Source organism: Macaca thibetana, chromosome 4 (genome assembly GCF_024542745.1).
Source record: "Macaca thibetana thibetana isolate TM-01 chromosome 4, ASM2454274v1, whole genome shotgun sequence".
NCBI classification, from domain to species: Eukaryota; Metazoa; Chordata; class Mammalia; order Primates; family Cercopithecidae; genus Macaca; species Macaca thibetana.
The window spans coordinates 47680077-47706318 of NC_065581.1; the positions used below are offsets into that span (position 1 = coordinate 47680077).

The 26242-nt window shown below is 37.3% G+C and overlaps 1 protein-coding gene across 1 annotated transcript in view; it reads left to right on the forward strand.

Annotated features, from left to right (window-relative positions):
* Positions 1–970: 970 nt before the first annotated feature.
* The window catches only part of MEP1A (meprin A subunit alpha), a 43177-nt gene continuing 17905 nt past the window's right edge, over positions 971–26242 (forward strand). The window contains exons 1-7 of the mRNA XM_050787480.1: positions 971–1065; positions 1151–1175; positions 1266–1316; positions 5822–5862; positions 6323–6398; positions 15931–16048; positions 23259–23434. Coding sequence (XP_050643437.1) covers positions 997–1065; positions 1151–1175; positions 1266–1316; positions 5822–5862; positions 6323–6398; positions 15931–16048; positions 23259–23434 — 556 coding nt within the window. The 5' untranslated portion in view covers positions 971–996. The remainder of the gene's footprint in view (positions 1066–1150; positions 1176–1265; positions 1317–5821; positions 5863–6322; positions 6399–15930; positions 16049–23258; positions 23435–26242) is intronic.

Consider the following 26242-nt stretch of genomic DNA (forward strand, 5'->3'; position numbering starts at 1 on the left):
TATAATTTCTATGTTTTTTTCATGTTCAAGCAATCTTTCTTGAACTCAAGGTTAAAAATATGTTCCTATATTTTCTTTTTCAAAGTTTATATTTTCATATTTACATTTTTAATCTATCTAGAATTTGTTTTTGTGAATGGTGTCAGATGAACATTTAATGTTTTTCCTCATATGGAAATGCAATTATTCCAATATTATTATGAAAGAGACCAGGGTTTCCGTCTTGACTGTTTGGTTCCTCTCATACACAAAAGCCCCACATGTGTTTGCATCTATTTGGATATTACCTATTCCAGGCTATAGATTCATTGTCTTTATTTTTGGAACTATTACACTCTAATTACTGTAATTTTACAAAAGTTCTTGATATTCTTTTAGGGCGATTCTTTTCTCTTTATTCATCCTTTTCAGAATTTTCTTATATATTCCTCAAGGTTTACTCTTTCATGTGAACTGAACCATTTGTCAGCTTGACAAATTCCACTGAAAACCCTGTTAGATTTTTTACTAGAATGAAAATGAATTTATAGATTAATATTGAAATAATCTATTAATATTTCATATATATGTATATATATAGAGAGAGTCAGGATTTTTTATGTCCTTCAATAATTGCTTTATAACATTTCCATAAAATTTGAATTTATATTTTATTTGAATTAAATACTTAATAATAAATTTTTATTTTTGTTTTTATTGTTAAGAGGATCTTCTGTTATATTATATGAATCGCTATTGCTGCCCTATAGGAATGTTATTACTTCTTATATGCTCATTTCAGTATTAGTTTTTCAAACTTCTCCCCAGTCTCTGAAGCTTAAGCATTTAAGGTAAACTTAGTGTCTGTCCTCGAAAGAGTCAATGCTGTTATCTTTGACTACCTTTTTTAGCACTACGGTACATATGGAAGGGTCAAAGTTTCTAATACAACCGTCAGGGTAAAGTCTAAAAGGTATTTATGACAAGGTGTCTGCTAAAATCAGCTCACTCGCAGCAATGGCTTGGACTAGATCCACATGCATTCTCTCCTTTACCTTGTTTTTTGCCCACATAGCAGCTGTATCGGTAAGTAGGTCCTGCTTTTTGGATATTTAGAAATATTAATTCTAGTATACGTTATCCATTTTCTGTATATTTATTTTTTTTTCAGATTAACTATCTTCCTAAAGAAAATGGTAAGAATTAGTTCAAATGCACAGAGAGTGTTTTTGAACTTTTTTCGTTCAGCAAGGCTAATAATATTTTTTTTCCCTCACTTTTAACAGTACATGATGCAGACTTTGGTGAACAGAAGGATATTTCAGAAATCAATTTAGGTGAGGTCAATTTTTGCATACTAAAGTATTTAAATTACTTAAAACCCAGTGATGGGATTACTGAAAAGCACTTTCCTTCATAATACTGTATTGTGATTCTTTGGGGGAGAAATATTTATTGATGCTTTGTGAGAAATTGCATTTTCTGAAAGATAAAAATGTGGAAAGAGAAGACAATTAGACCAGACATTCTAGGAGAGCTAGGGAGTCCTCAATGGATCTAGATACATAACACGTTTCTCTTTATAAAAAATTTATTTTTCCAATTTGTATTTGGAAGAAAAGGAAAGCAAATAGATAATTATTCTGATAGTTAAAGAAAAATATAAGAATAAGCCTCTGGTTATATTTAGTGGGGAAACAAAACCCAACCCCTCCACTGGCCATGATATTTTTATTTGTCCAGTCTTGTTGTGGAGTAAGTGCTGTTTTCATTTTTTGGGGGGAGGAGCAAGTGGCTTCTCATGGTTAGAGTGACCTGCTCAGGATCATAGGTAGCAGTGACGGGGCTCACTTCCAGATCTTGCAGCCTGTACCTTAATAGCTCAGTGCTATCTGAAGACTACAAAATGAAAATACCTATACCTATGGGTCAATTTTTCTGGCGTTCTCTCACTCACAGAGAAGCCAGTTAGTTGATATTTAATTGGAATAGCTGGAGAATGGCTGCATAGGCAGAGCAGAAATAGTTTAGGAAGGTAAATGGGTGAATGCATGAATGAGTCCCAAGACTTCAGAGCCAGGCACTAAAATATCTCTTTTTAGAGTCAGACATTGTGTAAACAGTTCAGAGAATCTGATGTTATTTTACAACAGGGCTGGGATTTGAATTTTTAGAGTTTTTCTAATCTCATCCTTATCTATCTAATAAAAATTAATTCTTTACCTCTTTGCCATTTTGTACTCTTCAGGCCTACCACCACCTCTGAACTTTGACCCCAGTGAAGAAATCTCATTACCATGTAATCTTTTTTTTAGGCCATTTCAACCAAACCACCAGGATTGATTGGGTTAGCCATATGGCCAGATTCTAACCCTGTAAATTGATGGTGAAAATCATATAGAGAAAATTGCCACCTTTCACCATCTTCTTTTTGCCTCACAAGGCTGACTTAACATTTCTTATCCTCCACCCCAAGACCTGCTCCTCTCAGTCCTTTTCATTTCAGTAAATGTAACTCACTCCTTCTAGATTTTAGGCTCAGAATCTTAGAGTTGCCCCTAACTCTTGTCTTTCTGTCATACCTTATGCAAAATCTGTCAGCAGATGCTATTAGATCTACTTGATCCTTCCTTCCTTCCTTCCTTCCTTCCTTCCTTCCTTCCTTCTCTTCTCTTCTCTTCTCTTCTCTTCTCTTCTCTTCTCTTCTCTTCTCTTCTCTTCTCTTCTCTTCTCTTCTTTCTTTCTTTTTTCCCGAGATATGGAGTCTTGCTCTGTTACCTAGGCTGGAGTGCAGTGGCACAATCTCAGCACACTGCAACCTCCACCTCCCGGGTTCAAGTGATTCTCTCGCCTCAGCCTCCCAAGCAGCTGGAATTACAGGTGTCCACCACCATGCAAGGCTAGTTGTTGTATTTTTGGTAGAGACAGGGTTTCTATGTTGGTCAGGCTGGTCTTGAACTCATGACCTTGTGATCTGCCCACCTCATCCTCCCAAAGTGCTGGAATTACAGGCATGAGCCACCGTGCCCGGCCTAGATCTACTTTCAAATCATACCACAGTTGAGACTTTTCAGCACTTTTACTGTCCCCACCTTGGTCAGCCACCTCATATCCGAACTGGTCCTTATAACTGTGCTTCCTTTCTGCCTTTGGTCCCTACAGACTATTCTGCACAACATAGAACTCTTCCTTTATTATCCTTCAGATCATGTCATTTCTCTGCTCCAACCTTCTAATGACTTCTCCTCCAACACAAAGTAAAGGCCTTAGAGCCTTGATTCCCAAAGTGTGTTCCACAGGCCAAAATGACTTGTGTCACTCAAGAGCTTTCTCTTGGAAAGGCCGCATTTGAGGATCCACCCCAGACCTACCGAATTAGCATCTCCAATTTGACAGACCCAAGTGGTTTCTATGCACATTAGAGTGTGAGTCGATCTGCTGAAACAGGATTTGTGACTACTCTTCCTCTTCCCACTTGAGCTCTCCAGCCACCCTGACTGCACAGCTACTCCTCTAAGGAAGTGATTTTCAATGTGTTGTCCCCCAGCCAGCAGCATCAGTAAACTTCTCAGGAATTAACATTCTTAGGCCTCACCCCAGACTTAATGAACCAGAAATCCAAGGGTGGGGGCTCATCAACCTGTGTTGACCAAGCCTTCCAGGGGACTCTGATGCTCAAGTTTAGGACCACTGCCCTAAGACATCAAGGCTTTCCTGCCACAGGACCTTTCTATCTGGTGTTGCCTTTACCTCCACCACATTTCCTTCATTCCCTTACTCTATCATATTTCTGCTAAAATGCCACTTCCTCTGGGGGGCCCTCCCTGACCACTCTTTAATAAAATAGCTAACCTATCTCACCTCAGCACTCTTTCCCACCTTACCTTTCGTTTGTTTCTTTTTTATTGTACTTTCCACCATTTGTCATACTTTACAGTTATTTGTTTATTTGTATGTCTCCCTCTTCCCCCAATCAAGAGTGTCATCTCCTTAAGGACTTTGTTTTATTCTCTGCTATGTCCCAGCATCTAGAAAAATGCTTCAGACACATTAGGCATTTAATAAGTGCGCACCACATGAACAAATTGGGTAATGAATAGATTGAGGCTTGCTTTCACTGGATGTGCACTTCCTTGGGAAGTTCTCCCTGCCCCCCATGACCCCATCCATTCTGTCTGACCACTGGGGCCAAAGTCTGAGTGGGCTCGTTCACTTCACTTTGGAAGAGCTCCCTCAATTCCATTATAATCCAGGCCAGGTGTCAGGAAATACAGATTTTTGCTCAGGACAAACAAATAGTAGAACTATTCTCAATGAAAGAATAGATGGACCAGAACAAAGTCCCTTTATTTAAAAGATTATTCAAATCTGGGTCCTACTGACAGTGGTACAGTGATGTCATTACTGTTTGTGGTTGTTTAATTGCACTGCTAGCATAGGAATAGGTCAGGGCTAAGGAGGTTAAGCAATCTAGCAAATGTGTGCATGAGGAAGGGAATGATGCAGGGATAGCCCTAGTTAGTCACTGGCAAGTGAAATCATGATGCCTGCTAATACGTAACACCTCCTTGGTGTCCTATGCCTAAATGGAGCTGGTTCCTGAATGAACCATGGGCTTTGCCAAATGGGGCCTCTGTTGGCTCGTGAGACTGTGGTAATTAATCTCTGCTTTGGTTTCCCGGCCTGTAAATCAGGGCTGTCCTCAGAATGAAGTACAATCCAGTGATTCTGTCTGAAGTCGTTGCATTTTACAGAAAATGTTGCTTGTCACATGAGAGTTATGATAAGTGATGCTCTTTTAATGCTTGAGAAATTTTCCCACAAAGATCTTCCCTTTTAAGAATCTTGCATACTGAAACAGGATGAGGCCAGGATTAAGCAATACCAGCAGTGGGAGAATGTATTCTGCTAAGCACCTGAGAACAGATGTTTGGAGGTATGGTTTTGAATGGATCTGTCCACAATCCTCTGGTCTTCCTTATGACGTGGGCAGCACCTTGAGCTTGGTTTTGGAGGGTATCATCGTGTTTTCATGGGGAAGAGCAGAATACATTCATCTACCCTGGGACAAGAGGCAGAATGGTACGGGGGCAGAAAGAGCCCTGAATGGGAAGGCCGGAGTTTTGATGCTCTCTTGGCCCCTGGATTACGTAGTACATCACTTCATGTCGCTGGACTCTATTTTTTTCTCCATTTCTCTCAATATTTTTCTTTTCTTTTTTGGGATGGAGTCTGGCTGTGTCATCCAGGCTGGAGTGCAGTGGCGCGATCATGGCTCACTGCAACCTCCACCTCCTAGGTTTGAGCAATTCTCCTGCCTTAGCGTCCTCAGTAGCTGGGACTACAGGTGTGCACCACCAAGCTCAGCTAATTTTTGTACTTTTAGTAGAGAAGGGGTTTCACCACATTGGCCAGGCTGGTCTCAAACTCCTGACTTCGGGTGATCCGCCCACCTTGGCCTCCCAAAGTGCTGGGATTACAGGCATGAGCCACCACCCCCAGCCATTCTCTCAATATTTTTCATCCTCCTTATCAGTGCTGCCTCAAATCCCTTTTTTATAGTCAGTGATCAATAAAATCCCTTCTAACTTATCTCTTACTTTTAAGATTCTTAGACAAGATTTATTGTTTCAAAATTGAAAACAGAGGCTATGACAATATGTGATACTCATTGGCCATTCACATTTGCTCAACTGGAATTTTTGCATTGTTTCGAAAAGTTTTGCCACGTAAAGACTAATATTCAAAGATTTATAATGGCAAAGATTAATTTTATTATGGAAGATGCCTTTTAATAATGTTCACTCAAATATTCTTTTTTTAAAAAAAATTCCATTTCCAGCTGCAGGCTTGGACCTCTTTCAAGGGGACATCCTCTTGCAGGTGAGTACCTGTCAAAGATGCAGTAAGTTCCTCAGGACAGACAGTACCATTGGGTGTCAGTCTCTGCTCTGTCGCCAGCCCTGGGATGGGCACTGTGAAGGAGATAACAGAAATCTCATCTATAATCTGTTCCAGTGAGGAGTTCCACTATAGCCGGTAAGGACGAAAACAGAGGGAAAATAAGTAAACAGCACAAAAGAGTCTAAAATAATTAGATGGCTTATCTATCCAATTTTCCTGGGATTGCAGGCCCCCTTTATTTTGTTCTTAATAATTTCTCTGATTTTTCCTAATTATCTCTCAAGGGACTTCTATTGCTTTCATAATCGGAAGAGAAATTGCCACTAAACCGTTTGAATTGTGTGATAGACTGTTTGCTGTGTGAGAGTTTATTGAAGGAGGAGGTCAAGGTGACCTTGAGGACTAGGCTTCCCACTCACCTTTACCTTTGTTTTCACAGAACTCCAGAAATGGCCTGAGAGACCCAAACACCAGGTGGAAGTTCCCCATTCCTTACATCTTGGCTGATAATTTGGGTAATATTAATTGCTCTTAATTAGGAGTTTTCGGTTTAACTCTCTCTCCCCTCTCAGCCTGATCATGGGCTTCATATTGGGAGTAACCACCAGGGTCTAAGAGGGTTTTCAAGTCCTGGTGAATCTTTATCTCATGGGGAGAAAGACATGACATTACATCAAAACCAGTGCTGCTTAACCAGTCTGAGATACACAGTATCCAAGAATAACTTTTAAAATGCAACACACATTAAACTATTAGTATAACCAGGAGCAACGTAAAAGAGCAAAAACCCAATGAAATATAGTTTGCATCAGAGCAAGGCAAAGTTTGCACTTTGTTTAGGTGAATCTAAATGTAGTGTGAGGATCCTATTTTCAGCATATGGATTTCTTCTCTTTTTGTTACAAGAGAAACATGCCACACTTTGAGAAATAGAAAAGTCCATGTTTCACATGTTCACAATCCTTTTTTCTTGGTGTTATTAATGTCTACTCTTTTCTCTCTTGAGAAAAAGATCTGAATATGTTACATTTTACTCATTGTTAGAAATAATGACTAGTAGAATCACTTCTCTGCCTTTCAGCTAAGATTGTGTATAGAACTAACAGCCGGTAGAAATAAATATTAGAAGCCCCATGTAGGCACCCTCAAGCAGTTGACTGACAGCTGAGCAGCCATGATGACTCAATGCCTACAAGGCCCCACCTGCTTAGACAGATGGGCAAGATTAGAGTGAAGAGGGAAAGCCAGGACAAGGTTGCTTCATCTTGTTGGGCTGCTAGGCTGCTTATAGTCTCAGGAGATGTAGATTATGTTTCAGTATTTTCCATCCTCTTTATCAGTGCTGCCTCGAATCCCTTTTTATGGAGAACAGCTAGATATAAACAAATGTTGTTGTTCTCACTAACACTTGGAAAATTGAGTTATTTTCTCCAGTGTTTGCCTTGCAAATTCATGGAACACCAATACTTAATGGAACATGATTTAAGAAACACCAACTTTAAAAGGGGTTCTTTCCCATTACAGGTTCTTTTATCCTGGTTGTCACATCTCCACCACCCTATTATGTGCCAGGCACTGTGCCTTCATCTAATATTTTATGTAACCTTCACCATTGCCTCTGTGAGGTGTAAGGCAGTGCTTCTCAGACTGTAATGTGCATAGGATTCGTATGAGGAGCTTGTTAACCTACAGAGTAGGTCAGGGTTGGTGCGTGAGATGTTGCATGTCCAGTGGTCCTCCAGTGATGCTGATGTTATTGGTCCCCACGCAGACCACAGCTTAAGTGATATGGTCTCTCTAGCTGCAAGGTAGGTAAGAAATTATATTTGAGAGTGATTCGAGACAAGTGACCTGACATAAGATAAAGGTAGTAAGGATACAGCAGTATTTCTCAAGCAACACCATGTGTAGGTCACCTTTAGTGTTAAAGTTCAGATGCCCAGACCCAGACTACTGTGAAAGCAAACTTTCTAACTAGAGTTCAATATTTGCATAGAATTGTTTTATTCAAGTTAAATTTACATACAGTGAAATACACAAATCAGTATACAAGGCTTTTGACAAACACATATGCCTATATAATGCACACTTCCCTCATTCCATGAAGTTCATTTCTAGGCAGTTCCTATCCCCACTCCCTAAGAGACAACTACCATTCTGATTTTTCCCCGTGGATTAGTTTTTCCTGATTTACAGCTGATTTACAGATAAATGAGCTCATTTCAGTATGCTACTGGCTATCATTTCAGTATGCCACTGGCTATTTTTGTATCTTCTTTTATGAAGATCTGTCCAACTCCTTCATAAGTTTTAAAAATTATATTGTTTGTCTTTTTATTATTTGTAGGATTTTATATATTATGGCTAAAGCCCTTTGTCAGATAGATGTATTATAAATATTTTCTGTTAGTCTGTTACTTACCTATTTGTTTTTGTTTTTCAAGCAGTGAATTTTGAAATGCAAAAGCTTTAAATGCCGATAAAGTGTGATTTATCAATTTTTTAACTTATGGTTTGTGTTTTTATATTCTAAGAAATCTGTGCTTAAACCAAGTCACAAAGATATATTCCAATATTTTTTGAAGTTGTGTGGTTTCAATTTTTGTCTATAATTGATTGCAAACTAATTTTATGTACAACAGGATGAAGAGATTGAGAGTGATTGATTGGTATTTATTAGCCCAGTTGTTCCAGCAATATTTGCTATAAAACTTTGCTTTCCTCATTGAGTACTCTTTGCAAGAGTCTTGTTTGCCAAGTTTTCCAAGACTCCTTATCTCTTGATCTGGTATCTCTATTTTGTTCTCTTATTCTACTTGTCCATCATCATGTCAAAAATCACTATGTTGATTTCTCTAGCTTTATAGTTAACCTTGAATTGAGTGCTCCAGCTTTGCTCTCCAATTTCAAGACAGTTTAGCCTACTCCAGATCTTTTGCATTTTCATATATATTTTATAATCAGTTTCTCCAAAAAGCCTGCTGGGATTTTGATAGGAATGTGTTTATTCTGTACATAAATCTGTATAAAACTAACATCTTAAAAATATTGAGTCCTATAATCTATAAACATGGTACATCTATCCATTTATTTCAGTCTTCTTTAATTTTTCTAATCCACGTTTTATAAATTTCAGTGTAGAGATCTTGTGTGTCTTTGGTAAATTCATTTCTAAGCATTTTATATTTTTGATGCTATTAAAATGAAATTAAACAAAAAATTTTACCACTTAATGTTTTCTGCTAATACATAAAAATACAGTGGAGTTTTATATATTGATTTTGTATCCTGTTACCTTGCTAAATTTACTCATTAACTTTAATTGTTGATTTGTAGTTTTTTTTTTTTAGGACTTTTAATAAAAATTATTCTTGCCTATCAGTATAGACAGTGTTACTGGTTCCTTTCCAAGTTTTACACCATGTATTGCTTTTTCTTGTCTTATTGTTCTGGCTAGGACCTTCATTACCATGTTGAATAGAAGTGGTAAGAGTGGACATCTTTGCTTCATTGGCTTGTTTTAGTGGTAGTATTCAATACTTCATTCATGTGGGACATGAATGTTTTCCACAGATGCCCTTTGTCAGATGGCATATTTTCATCATGAATAGCTGTTACAGTGTATCAAATGTTTTTCCTGCGACAATTTAGATAACTATACTTTTTATTCCTTATCGTGTAATATGGTAAATAACATCAAATTTGAATGCTAAACCAACTTTGCATTTCTCAGATGAGCTCTACTTGGTTATGATGTATTATCCTTTTCATATTTTGCTGGATCCCATTTGGTAATATTTTGTTATAGATTTTTGTGTTTATATTCATAAAAAGTATAGGTTTCTAATTTACTTTTTTGTAATATCTTTATTAGGCTTTAGTAATAAAGCTATGTAGATCTCAAAACCATCTTGAAAATGTTTCCTCTTCTTTTATCTTTTGAATAAGTTTGTGTATGATTAAAATTTTTTCTTTCTTAGATGTTGGTAAAATTCACCAATAAAACAACCAAGTAATGGAATTTTCTTTGTGGGATAGTATTTTTATAATGAATTCAATTTATTTAATAATTATACAATTATTCTTATTTTCTATTATGCTGCTTTTATTAAATTATGTTTTTCAGTAATAAAAAATTTAGATTATCTTAATAGATGCAGAAAAAGCATTTGACAAAATTTAACAACTATTTCAACTAAGTTGTCAAAATGTTGGCATAATATCTCATTATCTTTATAATGTCTGTAGAATCTTTAGTAATATTCCTATTTCATTCTTGATATCGGCAATTTGTGCTTTTCCTCTTTTTCTCTTGACATGTCCTGCTAGGGGCTTATTGATTTTATTAATATTTTTATAGAACCAACTTTTGATTTGTTAATTTTCTCTTGCTTCTCTGCTTTCTATTTAGTTGCTTTCTGTTATCTTTATTATTTCCTTTCTCCTACTTATTTCAGGTTTAATTTGCTCTTTTTCTATGTTCTTAAGGTGAAAATTCATATCACTTATTTTAAATCTTCATTTTTTCTGATGTAATATATTCTACAACATGGCTACTAACGCTATAAATTTTATTTAAAGCACTGCTTTACTGCTTTCTTCAAATTTTGATATGGTGTATGCTTATTAAAGTTTAGTGTATTAATGGATACTTCATAATTTATCTTGTGAATATTTTCATTCATGGATGGGATAAAAGTGTGTTTAAATTTTTAAAAATATTGTCCTTAGCCTTACTACTATGCAAGCATTTTGCAATGTTATAATTCCATTTATACCCCTGCCCTTTATTGTTTAGTATTTTCCATCTTATGCTTCATGAGTCTCACACTATAGTGTTAGGATTTTTTATTTAAGCAGTTGTCTTTTAAAGTAATTAATGAAAAACAAGACAGTCTTTATATTTTATTTTATATTTGCAATTTCTGGTGCTCTTCATTGCTCCTGTAAATTTGAGTTCTTATCTAGTATCATTTCTCTTCAGTTTGAAGAACTTCCTTTAGCATTTCTTATAAAGCAGATCTGTTGATAACAAATTCTGGTTTCTCTTTTACCTGAAAATGATCTTTATTTTGCCTCCATTTTGAGAATATTTTAACTGGAAATAGAATTTGAGTTCAGAGTAGTGTTAAAATTATTATTTTAACATTTTTAAATTTTAATGCATTGTCTTTTTGTTTTCCAACATTTGATTATAAAAACTTTTAAATAATCAAAAACTTAAAAGCATTGTGCAGCGAACACTCACATACTCACAACCTAGATGACAATTAACAGTTTTATTTGCTTTATCTCATCTATCCATCCTAATATCACTCTATGAATCTATTGTAATTTTGATGCATTTCAAAATTGCTTTCAGACACTAGTAGACTTTACCCCAGTCACTTCAGTATACATGTAACTAACTACAGTTCAATATTTGTGTATAGTTCCCTTTACCATAAAATATATATAGGATAAAGTATATGGGCCTTAGATGTACATTTCAATGAGTTCTTAAAGATTTATGCACCTATGTAATCCACATTCCTATCAAGAGATGGAACATGTTTATAATATATATACCTCCGAAACCTAACTTCCTATGAAGAGATGAAACATTTTTATCATTCCAGAAAGTTCTTTTATGGCCCTTTCAAGTTATTCTCACTTTTCCAGAAAAAAACAAAACAAAACAAACCACTGTCTTATTTTTTCTTTTTTCTTCATAGGTGAATTTAACCTCTTCTAGAATTTCATATAAATGGAATCATATGTTATATACTCTTGATTAAGGCTTCTTTTTACTCAGTAAAGTGTTATTGGGTTGCTGTGTTTACCAGTAATTTGTTCTTTTTTTGTTACTGAGTGTCATTTCATTGAATTGAGTATGTCACAGCGTGTTTTACCATTCTCTTGGATTGAATCTATGTTTTGGCTATTATGAATAAAGCTATTATGAACAGTCTTGCACATATTCTTTTTTAAAATATATTTTCATATCTCTGGTGTAAATACAAATAAAATTGCTGGGTTATAGTATAGGTGTAGGTTTAGTGTTAGACCTCTTTCAATGTGCTGGTACCATTTTACACAACCACAATCAATGTATTTGAGTTTCATTTACACCATGTCTTTGCTAACATCTGGTGTTGTCAATTTTTTAAATTTTAGCCATTCTTTTGGGCATGTAGTGCTATCTTATTAATTTATTGATTTCTATTTCCCTGATGACTAGTAATGTTGGTCTCCTTTAAAGTTTGTTGTTGGTCATTTGTATATCTTCCCTTGTAAAATATCTTCTCTGTTAACCCATTTTAAAAATTGGATTATTTGTTATTTAGTATTGAGTTGTAAGTGTTCTTTATATATTTTAGATATGTCTTTTGTCAGATATATATTTTGCAAATATTTTGCTCCAGATACACTGTTTCTTGTCTCCAGTGTCTGATAAGAAATAATCCATCTTTCATATTGTTGTTCTCCTGTATATAACGTCTTTTTTCTCTAGTTCCTTTCATATGTCCTCTTTATTTTTGTTTTTATAACAGTTTGATTATGATATGCTTATGTTGATTTTATTTTTATTCATCTTGCTTGGGCTCACCAAGTTTCTTATATCTTTTAGGTGATTTTTAAATAACCAAATCTGAAAAATATTAGGCTGTTATTTGCTCAGATATTTTTCTGTGTGTCACCTATCCATCAGAGACTCTAACTGCACATATCTTAGACTGGGTGGTATTTTTTGCATTGGTCACTAAAGCTGTATTCATTTTTCTGAACATTTTTCTCTCTGTCTCTTTTATCATCGCCAGTCAACTTTTAAAATTATCCAGTGAATTTTTTATTTTGGATATAATACTGATAGAATTTTCACTGGGTTCTTTTATATAATTCCCATTTGTCTGCTGAGATTATTTGCGTGTTCATCTTTTTTTTCCATTAAATTCTTTAACAAGTATATAATAGAGATTTAAAGTGTTTATCTGCTAATTCTAACATTTTAGTCATCTTGGGGTCTGTTTCTCTAGTTACTGCTTTTAATATTATCTATGGATAACAGTTTCCTGTTTCTTCACAGGTCTCATAGTTTTTGATTATATATTAGGCATTATATTACATTGTAGTGATTATGCATATTCTCATTCTTCTCTGAATTGTGTTACTTTTTGTTAGAGCAGTTAAATTACTGCATGATCATCTGGAATTTGTGGAGGCTTTGTGTGGTTTTGTCCTTGGTTCAAGGCAAATCTCTTAGTGCTGGAACATAGTCTTTACTGTTAAGTCACGGTCCTTCTGGGGTTTCAATGGAATGCCAGAGTTTCCCCAGCCCCTGTAACTTTGCATGACTCAAACTCCAGATTGTCCCTCCACTGCAGTGGGCAGCAACTGATGTATCTGTTCAGGTTGCTCAGTCTTCCAATGGCTACTTCCCACTAAGGGCCTTGGAGCCTTCTCCCATTTATTCTAAGTTCATGAGTTAGACAAGGATTGAAGGGGCACTTATCCACAAACTTTGGGATGAATGTCCTCCTTGTCAACCATGACTTTCCTTTCCAGGACTTCCTCCCTTGATTTTCAGACACTCAGGTTAAAACTCAGCCCCAAACCTGTCCCTGTGGTATGTTAAGAAAATACAACTGTAGATTTATGCCTGAGTTCTCTCTTTCTCACACTGAAGAAATTAGGGCGTGCCCTCATGCAAAAAGCTGTATAAATGTGAATCTTACCCAGTGAAATTTTCCGTTTTTTAAGAAAAAAGTCCTCCATTTTCCACCTGTTTTAGCTATTTTCCAGCATATTTAAAGAGTTTATTTTCTCATTTTTTCAAATTTACAACTGTTATCTGTGGGAGGATTAATTAGATTCAAGCTCCTTGACCGTTATGAGCACCAGAGATTCTCTCAAAGGATTCCTAAACTGAATCTAGGTAGCCTTCTTATGCTTGTCTTCTAATACACACAGCCATTGGTATCTGAAGTTAACTCTTCTCAAAAGAAAAGTACCTAGAATAAATAAAGTTAACTCTTCTCATATTATTTGATCCAGGGTTAAAGGAATGCTAGTGGTTTTCAAAACTAACTTGTTGTTTGACACAGAACTATATACAACTTACTACGCCAGGGCAGTCGGCTAGGAAGAAGGGTTACAATGAGACAAAAAGTATACCCCATTCTCTTAAGGAGCTAACAGGGTCTTAAGTGTAGCAAAACACCTACATAAAGGTGACTCATGAAAATCAAGTTTTGGCCACCTGTGATCTCAGCACTCTGGGAGGCCGAGGCAGGAAGATCACTTGAGCCCAGGAGTTCAAGACCAACCTGAGCAACTGAGACCCACATCTCCAAAAAAGAGAGAAGAAAGAGAGAGAGAGAGAAAGAAAGAAAGGAAGGAGAGAGGGAGGGAGGAAGGAAGGGAGGGAGGGAGGGAGGGAGGGAGGGAGGAAGGAAGGAAGGAAGGAAGGAAGGAAGGAAGGAAGGAAGGAAGGAAGGAAGGAAGGAAGGAAGACCAAATGTGGCTCCTGCATTCAGAGGAGGGGCACTCAGGGTTGCCTTCATGGAGAAGAGGAAGACTTCAAATGGGCTCTATTTCCATTTATCCCAGTGATGTTGAGGCAATTTTTACAAAATTATTACAGTGTTGCTTAGTTCCCTCTTTACAACTTATTCAGGTGTGCAGAAGGAAGAAGAGGTATGATTTAAAAATTAACCACTTTCAGAAATCCCACCATTTGGATTTAGGATAAAAAAGTCACATAGCCTTCTAGGAAGTTTGACTTCAGTAAAATCACTTTTTTTCTTACATTGTTGTGACACCACAGCTATCTTAGGTATATCTCTTCATATTACAGATGTAACTAAATAAGAATAGGCAAAAGTGCATGAAAATCTCCCAGCAGATGGATGCGTGCTCTTGTTGTTATCTGTGTTGTTTCTACAATTAGTTTATTGACTATTCCCATGACTATTTCTTTAATGATCTTGATATGATATTATGACATCCAGGCTGTGGAAGCTCCAACTTGATAGTTTGTCAAATGAAATAAAGGCCAGAAAAATATGATGTAATTTCCTGGGCAATAACTATAAACTATTTGAGAGAAAGCACTAAATCAAATGTGTAAGAAATATAATTTAATTTTATATAGCTTGGCTTAATTTTTAACTTAGATTCTAGCCTTCAGTAAGTTGATGGGAGGGGGAAAATACACACAAAGTAAAACATAATCTCAGTTCCTCTGGAGTATCTTTCTTCTCTACCCCATCTTTGTCTTACAATGCCAAAGTGCATGCCTGCTATGTGAAATGAAAGGCATTTGATCTTTGGTCATTGGTCCCCACAGGTTACCAGTCAGCATCTATTTTTCCTGCCCCTTCAAGTCCACTATGGCTTCTGCTGCTTGGTTACCGAGCTTGGGTTACAGAAATATTTTCTAAGACTGTGTGCAGTACTAGCTGTCTAGTCTTGCCATCTCCCAGACATCTTGCTGGGAAGCAGGGTAAAATACCGTATGTGCCTCTTATGCTCTCATAACCCACAAACCTCTCTAAGCTCTGCTTTCCTCCTCCAGAAAGAGAGAAAGTCTTTTTAGATTAGGGTAAGGAACACTATCTCACTGCCTTTCTCTAAGGTACTTTATCTATGTCGACTAAAGCCAGAGCTACTCACAAGTCACTTTTGTTTCCTGCTCTGCCATGTGACTCTCCTGAAGCAATGCACTCTAAATCTCTGCTTCAGTGGGGGAAAGGGAAAGGGAGAAAGTGTTGAAGTTATTTTATTATTTTATTTAGCCATATACACATGTGAGTATTCTTATTTTGTAGACATATTTGCATTGTGCATTCAAGGTATGCACTTAATGTTTATGTCCACAACTAATTTTGCACACGTCCATAACCAATTTTGCAGTTTTAGTTACCAGGAAATCTATTTATTAACAAAAAATCTATCATGCACCTCTGTGGATTTCATGTGGTAGCATGGTTTTCTCTAAACTATAAGTTATAGATATTATCCAAAGTTTAAACTAACGCTTATTGATATTTTTACTGATGTCTGCAGGGCTGAATGCTAAAGGAGCCATTCTGTATGCCTTTGAGATGTTCCGCCTCAAGTCCTGTGTGGATTTCAAGCCCTATGAAGGAGAGAGCTCATATATCATATTTCAACAGTTTAACGGGTTGGTATGAAATTTTACAGAGTGAAAATCATGCATACTTTGGTTTATAAAAAGTGACACATCTCTTTCAAATGTGAAAAGAGGAAATTGGAAAGAAATTAAAAGGAAAATAAAATTGTTCACTGTGAATTTTTAAATTATATAACATTTTTAGCATACTCTGTGCAGAATGAATTATTTGGATATGTCTTGGCTTCAGGGAAATCTATTTCAATACTATTTTTAGGTTTAGGTCATGTTTTAAATTAGAATACTTTTTTAAAAGTCAGCTTTATTGAAGTATAAACTTGACCCTTTAAAGAGTACTGTTCTAAGTTGTAGTACTCTGTTGCTAGACTTTGAAAAGTTGTAGATATAAATTTGCTCTTCATAGTTATTTATTTCTAAGAAGAACTAAATGATGTATCAAGGAAGAAGCTGTTTTTCTTCAATGGTGTTTATGTCAACCAATAGATTGGGAAGCAAAGCCGCCATCTGTTGTGACGCTGTATGTTTGTGTCTTCAGCTCCATTTGGGGGTATTTCCTCACTCCCTCACACTGCAGTTTCCATTGCTGCCTCCAGGCTTTGCCTGCAGTGGTTGTCTGGTCCTGGCCATGTGTGATTTATTTATTTATTTTTGGTGACATGACTATGTTCTTTAGCAGTGATTTCTGAGATTTGGTGCACCCGTCACCCAAGAACTGTACCCAAAGTGTAGTCTTTTATCCCTCACCACACCCCATCCTTTCCCCTGAGTCCCCAAAGTCCATGTACCATTCTTTTGCCTTTGCATCCTTATAACTTAGCTCCCACATATGAGTGAGAACATACAATGTTTGTTTTTTCCATTCCTGAGTTACTTCACTTAGAATAATGGTCTCCAACTCCATCCATTTATATATATATATATATATATATATATATATATATATATACACACACACACACACACACACACACACACGTATATATATGATGGGCATTTGGGCTGGTTCCATATTTTTTCAGTTGCAAATTGTGCTGCTATGAACATTTGTGTGCAAGCATCTTTTTCGTATAGTGACTTCTTTTTCTCTGGGTGGATAGATACCTAGTAGTGGGGTTGCTGGATCGAATAATCTACTTTTAGTAGATCTACTTTTAGTTCTTTTAGGAACCTCCACACTGTTTTCCATAGTCATTGTACTAGTTCACATTCCCATCCACAGTGTAAAAGTGTTCCCTTTTCATGCATCCACACTAGTTTATATTATTTTTTTATTTTTTAATTATGGCCATTCTTATAGGAGTGAGGTGGTATCACACTGTAGTTTTTATTTGTATTTCCCTGATAATTAGTAATGTTGAACATTTTTTCATGTGTCTGTTGCCCTTTTGTATATCTTCTTTTGATAATTGTCTATTCATGTTCTTAGCCCACTTTTTGATGGGATTGTTTGTTTGTATTTTTCTTGCTAATTTGTTTGGGTTCTTTATAGATTCTAGATATTAGTCCTTTGTTGGACATATACATTGTGAAGATTTTTCTCCCACTTCTCACTCTGTGGGTTGTCTGTTAACTCTGCTGATTATTCCTTTTGCCATGCAGAAACTTTTGAGTTTAATTAAGTCCCATTTATTTATCTTTGTTTTTGTTGCATTTGCTTTTAGCTTCTTAGTCATGAAATCTTTGCCTAAGCCAATGTCTAGAAGTGTTTTTCTGATTTTACCTTCTAGAATCTTTATGGGTTCAGGTCTTAGATTTAAGTCTTTGATCCATCTTGAGTTGATTTCTATGTAGGGTGAGAGAAGAGGATCTAGTTTCATTCTTCCACGTGTGGCTTGCCAATTATCCCAGCACCATTTGTTGAATAGGATGTCGTTCCCCCACTTTATGTTTTTGTTTGCTTTGTTGAAGATCAGTTGGCTGTAAGTATTTGAGTTTATTTCTGTGTTCTCTATTCTGTTCCATTGGTCTATGTGTCTATTTTTATACCAGTACTTTCCTGTTTTAATGACTATGGCCTTATAGTATAGTTTGAAGTTGGGTAATGTGATGACTCCAGATTTGTTCTTTTTGCTTAGTCTTGTGTGGGTTATGTGGGTTCTTTTTTGGTTCCGTATGAATTTTAGGACTGTTTTTCTAGATCTGTGAAGAATGATGGTATTTTGAAGGGAATTGTATTGAATTTGTACATTGCTTTTGGCAATTGTGGTCATTTTCACAATATTGATTCTACTCATCCATGAGCATGGGATAGCTTTCCATTCGTTTGTGTCATCTATGATTTATTTCAGCAGTGTTTTGTAGTTTTCCTTGTAGAGGTCTTTCAGTCTTTGGTTAAGTATATTCCTAAGTGTTTTATTTTATGTTTTGCAGCTGTTGTGAAAGGGGTTGAGTTCTTGATTTGATTCTCAGCTTGGTCACTGTCGGTATTTAGCAGCCTACTGATTTGTGTAAATTAATTTTGTATCCTGAAATTTTACTGAATTTGTTTAGCAGTTCTAGGAGCTTTTTGGATGAGACTTTAGGGTTTTTTTAGGTATACAGTCGTATCATCAGCAAACAGTGCTAATTTGACTTCCTGTTTACTGATTTGGATGCCCTTTATTTCTTTCTCTTGTCTGATTGCTTTGGCTAGGACTTCAAGTAGTATGTTGAATAGAAGTAGTGACAGAGGGCATCTTTGTCTTGTTCCAGTTCTCAGGGGAAATGCTTTCAACTTTTTGTCATTCACTATAAAGTTGACTGTGGGTTTGTTGTAGATGACTTTTATTAGTTTAAGGTATGTGCCAATTTTGCTGAAGGTTTTAATCATACAGGGATGGTGGACTTCGTCAAATGCTTTTTCTGCATCGATTGAGATGATCATGTGAATTTTGTTTTTAATTCCGTTTATGTGGGGTATCACATTTATTGACTTGTGTATGTGAAACCATCCCTGCATCCCTGGTATGAAACCCACTTGATCGTGTTGAATTATCTTTTTGACAGGCTGTTTGATTCAGTTCACCAGTACATTGTTGAGGATTTTTGCATGTATGAACATATTGGGGGATACCAAGGGATATTGGTCTATAGTTTTCTTTATTTGTTGTGGGGGATGGGGGTGTGGTTCCCAGTCTAGTGGAGTTATATTCCAGGAGGGATTATGGCTGCCTCTGCTGAGTTATACAGGTTGCCAAGGAAGTGGGGAAAAGCCTGCAGTCACAGGTGTCACCCTGCTCCCATGCAGCCCGCAGCCCTAAAGGCTGGGCTTTTGCACCGTGCCCCTTCAACAGCACGGAGTCCATTTCCAGGCGGCTGGTGACCAGGGCTGAGAACTTGTCCCAGACCACGAGCCTCCCTGTTGAGAAAGCAAGCAGACTCACAGGTTTTCAGCATCTCAGGGAGCCTGCAGTTGTGATCCAGTTCCTTCAGAGGGTCTATGGATTCTCTCGGCTTTCCTGGTATGTTCCTGCGGTAGTTCTTGGAGCAAAAATTCATGATGTGAGTCTCCATACACTGTTCTGTCCAGGCAGCTGCAAGCTAGTCCTGCCTCCTATCACCCATCTTAATCTCGAGTCCTGACCATGGGGTTTTAATAATCATGGATGGATAGTATGATGAAAATGGTAGTTAGCACGTGATTTAGCCTCTTAGGAAAAAAATGCAAAAAATAGCAGTTAAATAAAAGAAAAATACTGATAACTACTTAGATACAAATTAAAAACCTAACTCACCAGAGTAGTTATTTTTGGAGCTTGCTTATTTATTTATTTATTTATTTATTTATTTATTTATTTACTTTGAGACAGAGTTTGTCTCTGTCAGCCAGGCTGGAGTGCAGTGGCATGATCTTGGCTCACTGGAACCTCCATCTCTCAGGCTCAAGCAATTCTCCCACCTCAGTCTCTTGAGTAGCTGGGATTACAGGCATGTGCCACCATGCTTGGCTAAGTTTTGTATTTTTAGTAGAGACAGAGTTTCACTATGTTGGCCAGGCTGGTCTTGAACTCCTGACCTCAAGTGATCCGCCCACCTCGGCCTCCCAAAGTGCTGGGATTACAGGCGTAAACCACCATTACAGGCATGAGCCACTGTGCCCGGCCTCATTCTTCTATTTTTTAAAAAACTGTACACCTACTACATTCCAGGAAGTATGCTAGACTGTAGGTGCAACAAAATATGCAATACGGTCTTAGCCCTCAGTAGGCTTACAGTTGGCAGGTGGGGATGGTGGAGAAATTAGTACATTGTCTTAATACATGACAATGAGTGTCCTGGGTTGCAGCAGGGCAGGAGTGGGGCCACTGAGAAAGTGTGGGATGAAGCATCAGGGAGAGCTGAGATGACTGTTAGAAAGAAGAAGGGAGGACAAATTAGGGGCAGGAAGAGGGAGAGAGGGAGAGGGTGAAGGAGGAGAAGGAGGAAGAGGAAGGGGAGGAGAGGATCAAAGGGAAGAAGAGAGAGAGGGTGAGAAGAGAGCAAACATGAACCTGAACCTGGTTACACGGAGAACCCCCTAAGTTCGGTGTGCCTGGAGTTTTGCATGTCAGGGGCAGATAATGAGCAGGAGCCAGGAAGGTGAGCAGGAGCCTGGTGATGGAGAGCCATGTGTGAGGGACCTATTGTTTGGTGCAAGGTTCGTTCTATGCTAGTTTTCCATTGTAGAAAGATTACTTGATCAACAGTGGTTAAATAATTGAAATAGAGCAAGACTGGTGGCAAGAGATCGATTAACGGATGCTCCAAATTTCCAGGGGAAAAATGGAAGGGACCTGCACCAAGGAAGAGGCAGTTGATACAAAGAAGAGGGAATGGATTTCGGAAATATGTGAAAAAGTAGATTTATCAGAACCTAACCTTATCAAATTGGTTAGTGGGAGGGATTAGGAAGGGAGAGGAGTCAAAACTCTCTGAGATTTTGGATTTGGATGACTGGCAAGTGGTAACTTCGTTTGCTGAGGCTGGGAATATTGCTGAAAGAATAACTTTGGGGATGAGGTAGGAGAGTAAACTTATCTTGCGGCATGTGTTTTATTGCTTGAGGTTTTTGCAGGTCATATAAATGGAGATAACCAATAGTAGTTGGATGGTTTATTTTTCCGTAAAGGGGAAACATTTAAAGGATATCTCAGGCCTTGCAAAGACCACACATTTCAGAGGCTCTCTGCTTTTGACTACTGCATTTTGTCCCTTGGCAATCTCTGACCTTCAAGAAAGTACTAAAACTTTTAATTTTTCATTGAAAACATCAGAGAAACAATTAACTTTCTTAACAATTTTATTTCCATTCTTCAGCTACCACTTTTGCATCTTTTTTTTCATAAAGAAAACTCCTTAAAAATAAAACAAAATCCACATAATTACTTTCCAAAATTCTCCCTTTCCCAGTGAAGTTCTCCCGGCTTCTTTTTTTGTTTTCAACGGAGTCCCAAGTACTTGATTAAGGGGTAGGTCAGCTTTGAGAGACATTCTTTGTAAAAATGCTGAATCTGGGAAACCCTATCACCTATGGCCAGGAAGTGTCTCTGTTACAAATAATTTAAGAGAGGAAAAAAGAGAGGAAGATATTTTGGGAAGCGACTGGCCCAAAGTGCTACTAAACCCTTCCGGGCACTGGTTCCCTGAAGTTGGAGCTAATTGGGGCTCTTTCAGAAAGACAAGGTCAAAAGTTCTCAGTGAGGTGGAATGTATGGTATTTTTGCAACTTATGTCTTTCTGTTGGGGGAGGAATTTAAAAAGAAAGATAAATAATAAATGCTTTCTCTGAGTTGTGAATATTTTGCAGAGTAAACTCTGATTTGGTAATAAAATGCCACTATCAGAGAGGCAAGTTGATCATGGTTACATTTGCATAACACTGTAAATTTACTAAAAGTCATTGAATTGTATACTTAAAGAATTTTATAGTATGTAAATTATGCCTTAATAAAGTTATTAGAAAATAAATAACTAAGACTCATCTTTGAGTTAAAGTCAAATGTTAGCCTTTAAAGGTATACTATGTCAGTAATCTTGGGGAGAACAATGGCAGGTAACACGCTGTGACTGTCATCATGAAACTTGCAATCCATTGGTTGCATTTATGACTATCAGGAAATCTTTCTTTTCTGCTCAGCATTGGTTAAAATATAGATCTTCATTGGACAATTTAAAGCCAATAGGAGACAATTTGTGGAAAGCTTTGGGTTTGCTAATAGAGGTGAAAAATTGGGTTTATGAGAAGAGAAAAAATAATTGGGAGGGGGTGTGGAAAGAGGAAGGCATTCTATCAGAAGGAATTTAGGGAATCTATCAGAGGTTCTCGAGCCCATTTATTTCAGAAGGAAGTTATGGGTCCTCCTTGCCTGTTACCTTTCAGAAATAAGTTCGGCAGCCTTCTCTGTGATGTCATAACACTATAGATCTGCTATTTGCAAAGACACGGATTTTATTAATTTGCTTTTTAATGAGGTTCTTTTTATGGTCATAAAATATATGCTTGTTCATTATAGGAAATTTGAAAATTTATTAAAGTATAAAAGGGCTGGGTGCAATGGCTCACACCTGTAATCCTAGCATTTTGGGAGGTCAAGGAGGGCAAATCATTTGAGTCCAGGAGTTTGAGACCAGCCTGGGCAACATGGTGAAACCCTGTCTCTACAAAACAATAAAAACATTAGCTGGGTGTGGTGGCACATGCCTGTAGTTCCAAGTCCCAGCCTCTCGGGAGGCTGAGGTGGGAGGATCATCCGAGTAGAGGAGGCTGAGGCTGCTGTGAGCTGTGATTGTGGCACAGCAACCTGAGTGATAAAGTGAGACCACCATCTCAAAAAAAGAATTAAAGTAAAAGAAAAAGAAAAAAGAAAGAAAAGAAAAAAAATTAAATCAACAACAGCTTTCCCTTGGACAACAATTTTTCAGATAAAGGCAATAGTGTTATTCTTTGGAGTGCCCTGTGGGTTTGTGGAGGTGAGGAGGAATGCCAATTTTTATTGCTTTCTACCTTGATGAATTGTTATGATAGGATTGATTTGCTTCTGAGTATATGCCACTTTTATAATGTATTATATCTTCACTTTTAAAGCCTGCATAGTATTCCCTCTGGGGAATGTTCCTTCTTTAAGCGTCCCCTATCTTTGGACCATTAGCATATGAGAATGCTGTTGGTAATTTCTTTTTAAAATCAAGCCTAATTCCCTCCTAATTTGTGTTTTGCGGTACTGTGAATGACAGCCACTTAAAAATTCTCTAGAAGAAATGTTTCCTCTTCTCCTCTTTAAAGGTGCTGGTCTGAGGTTGGTGACCAACATGTGGGACAGAACCTTTCCATTGGCCAAGGCTGTGACTATAAGGCCATCATAGAACACGAGATCCTGCATGCTTTGGGATTTTACCACGAGCAGTCAAGAACGGACCGGGATGATTATGTGAACATCTGGTGGGACGAAATTCTTTCAGGTGTGATTGGGTGGAGATTGCTATCACATTTATCACTGGCTGAGACCAATCCTGGAATGACCAGGCCAAATCTGTGTGGACAGGAGCTTCAGCCTCTCTAGTGGGAACAAAGACTATGAAGAGGTTATGATGTGTTGGCCCTTTATGTGGGCTGTGCTGATCTGACCGTAATTCATCGCAGATAAGGGTCTCAGGGATCGATGTTAATTCACCGTGGGAGTCAACTGAAAGTTAATCAGAAGCTTTGCTTTGTATCAGAGTTTTCATTAAAACTCTATCTAAACTGTCTACTTTCCTGTCTTAATGAGGAAAGTGAATCCAGCTATTACAGTCATTTCTCTGGATGTGAAATCTCCCGTGCCTATAGAAGGCTGTTTGAGGTTTAGTTGATTATTCCATGACTATAGGACATACTTGAGAAGTATTTTTTTCAGTTGCTTTACCAAATCAATAAAAAATGTTTAAAAACAAAAGCAAAAAATACATGCTTTTATCTGAAATAACACCCCAATTATGTTAATTCTGGCTAGTTATCTGGGTTCTGATTAATCAAAGGTTAATGTTTTTTTCTTCCTTGTTTCTAAGCACCTTGCTTCTTCTGCCTCCATCTCATACTATGCAAAAGATAACAGTTTGGTCTTACATGTTATTCAGTTATATTATTCTAAAAATTTCATTGTTCTTTAGGTTGTTTTGTTTTGAGACAGAGTTTTGCTCTTGTTGCCCAGGCTGGAGTGCAATGGTGCGATCTCGGCTCACTGCAACCTCTGCCTCCTGAGTTGAAGCGATTCTCCTGCCTCAGCTGGGATTATAGGTGTGTGTCACCACACCTGGTGAATTCTGTATTTTTTAAGTAGAGACGGGGGTTTCATCATGTTGGTCAGGCTGGTCTCGAACTCATGACCTCAGGTGATCCTCCTGCCTTGGCCTCCCAAAGTGCTGGGATTACAGGCATGAGCCACTGTATCTGGCCTTTACTTTCCTTAATTGTTTGAGACAATGAAGTAGAGTGCTTTTGAGTACGCTAGAACATTTATTGAGCAGTTTCCTGATGTACTAGAAAAAAAAAAAAAAAAAGAAGCCAATGCTATGTTTCTGAAGATAACTAGTTTTTAAGTAGGAATTAGTGTAGAGAATGCAAAAACATCATTTTCGGCAGTAAGAGATTAATGCAACTTTAATGTATTTAAAATGCCTTAACTGTTTCCAGGCATGGCTTTTATAAAACAAATCATAGCCTTGTGTAGGTATCTGTTTTATTTAGATCCCAATTTTATATGCGGATTCATATATTGCAGTGCATCTATAATAATTTTACTTTTAGGGGCTTGGAAGAACTGACCAACCTTTAAAATTAATTATGAATCTTCAAAAGTTTTCTGCCAGGACTGTAATAGTTCATTTCAGAGTAAGGTGGTCAATGATTTTCACATGAGATCAGGGTAGATAACGCTGGCTAATCAAAATCACCTGTGAGGTTTCTCATCCTGTGCCTTCCCAGTCTTTTATATTCTGGTAACTCTATGAATGTGGGTTGGTGTAGTAAGGAAGAAAAATGTAACTTATAAGTCTAATAGGTCACCAGGTTTGAGCCTACCCACTTACTCCAACCATCTTACCACCATCCACTGGACCAGAGGCCAGATAGCACTCTTTTTTGCCTCCCAGTCCAATCTAGAAAAGTTTTGGAGCATATTCACCCAGAGATGAAATAATAGCTCAGGCTTCGTGTACCTATCTCTCAGTAGTAATTGTGTTATAACTGTGTGTGTGTAGAAGGAAGAAGGAAATGGAGTAATAGGTCCAAGGACTGAATCTCTGATTGCACTACTCAGGGGACTATTAGACTTTGTCTATATTTGCCTGTAAGCCCTAATTTCTTATCTTCCCGTGCATATACTTGGCTTTGATAAAAATTTTGTAAGAAAGCAGAAAACATTCCTACTTCCAAGTCTTATAGAAGACAATACTTAGTGCTTTTAAAATGGTTTTAGGCCAAATGAGGTTCCCTTTATCGGAGTGAGGGACATTTGCCAGGGTCAAGTGCAGACTTGCTCAGCTCTGGTTTGAGCACGGGTTGCTCAACACATATTTGCTCGTCTCCTATCTGTGTTTTCATCAGGTACAATTCCATATATCTAAATTGACTGCAACCACGGGAGAACTGTTCTCAAAAGAGACGTCAAATCTAATAAGATTGTCAACACAGGCAGTATTATTTATCAGGGTAATTTATGAATTTTATTGATTTAACTTTGGTTAATGACAAGCTTTCTGTTTAACTTAAGGAGACACGGTACTGGCAATGTAATTCTCTCTCAACGTCCATCTCCATTTCTTGAATCGGAATTGTGTTTTTGAAATTTGTTTCCTTATGCTAGGGAAAAAACTCAACTTTTGAGGTCTAGCAGGGGTTGACAAACTATAGTCCATGGGCCATATCTACTTGCTTTTGTAAATAAAGCTTTATGGAAACACAATCACAACCATTTGTTTAAGTATTGTCTATGGCTGTTTTTGTGCTACAATGGCAGACTTGAGTAGTTACAACAGAGAACATATTTTCTATCTACTCTAGAACAGGTTTGCTGACTGACCCCTGGTTTACAGGATCACATGCCCTGGATTATAGCCCCTTTTCACTCTCAGCTGTGAGTCCCTATCCTATTCACTGTTGGGGGCCACTAGCAGCCTAGCACAGCTCTCAGTGGATACTAGGCCCAACAAAAACATGTTGAATACATTTTTAAAAATTATTCAAAATATTTGTTTGTTAAGTATTCTCATAAGAATCCATGAGTAATACAG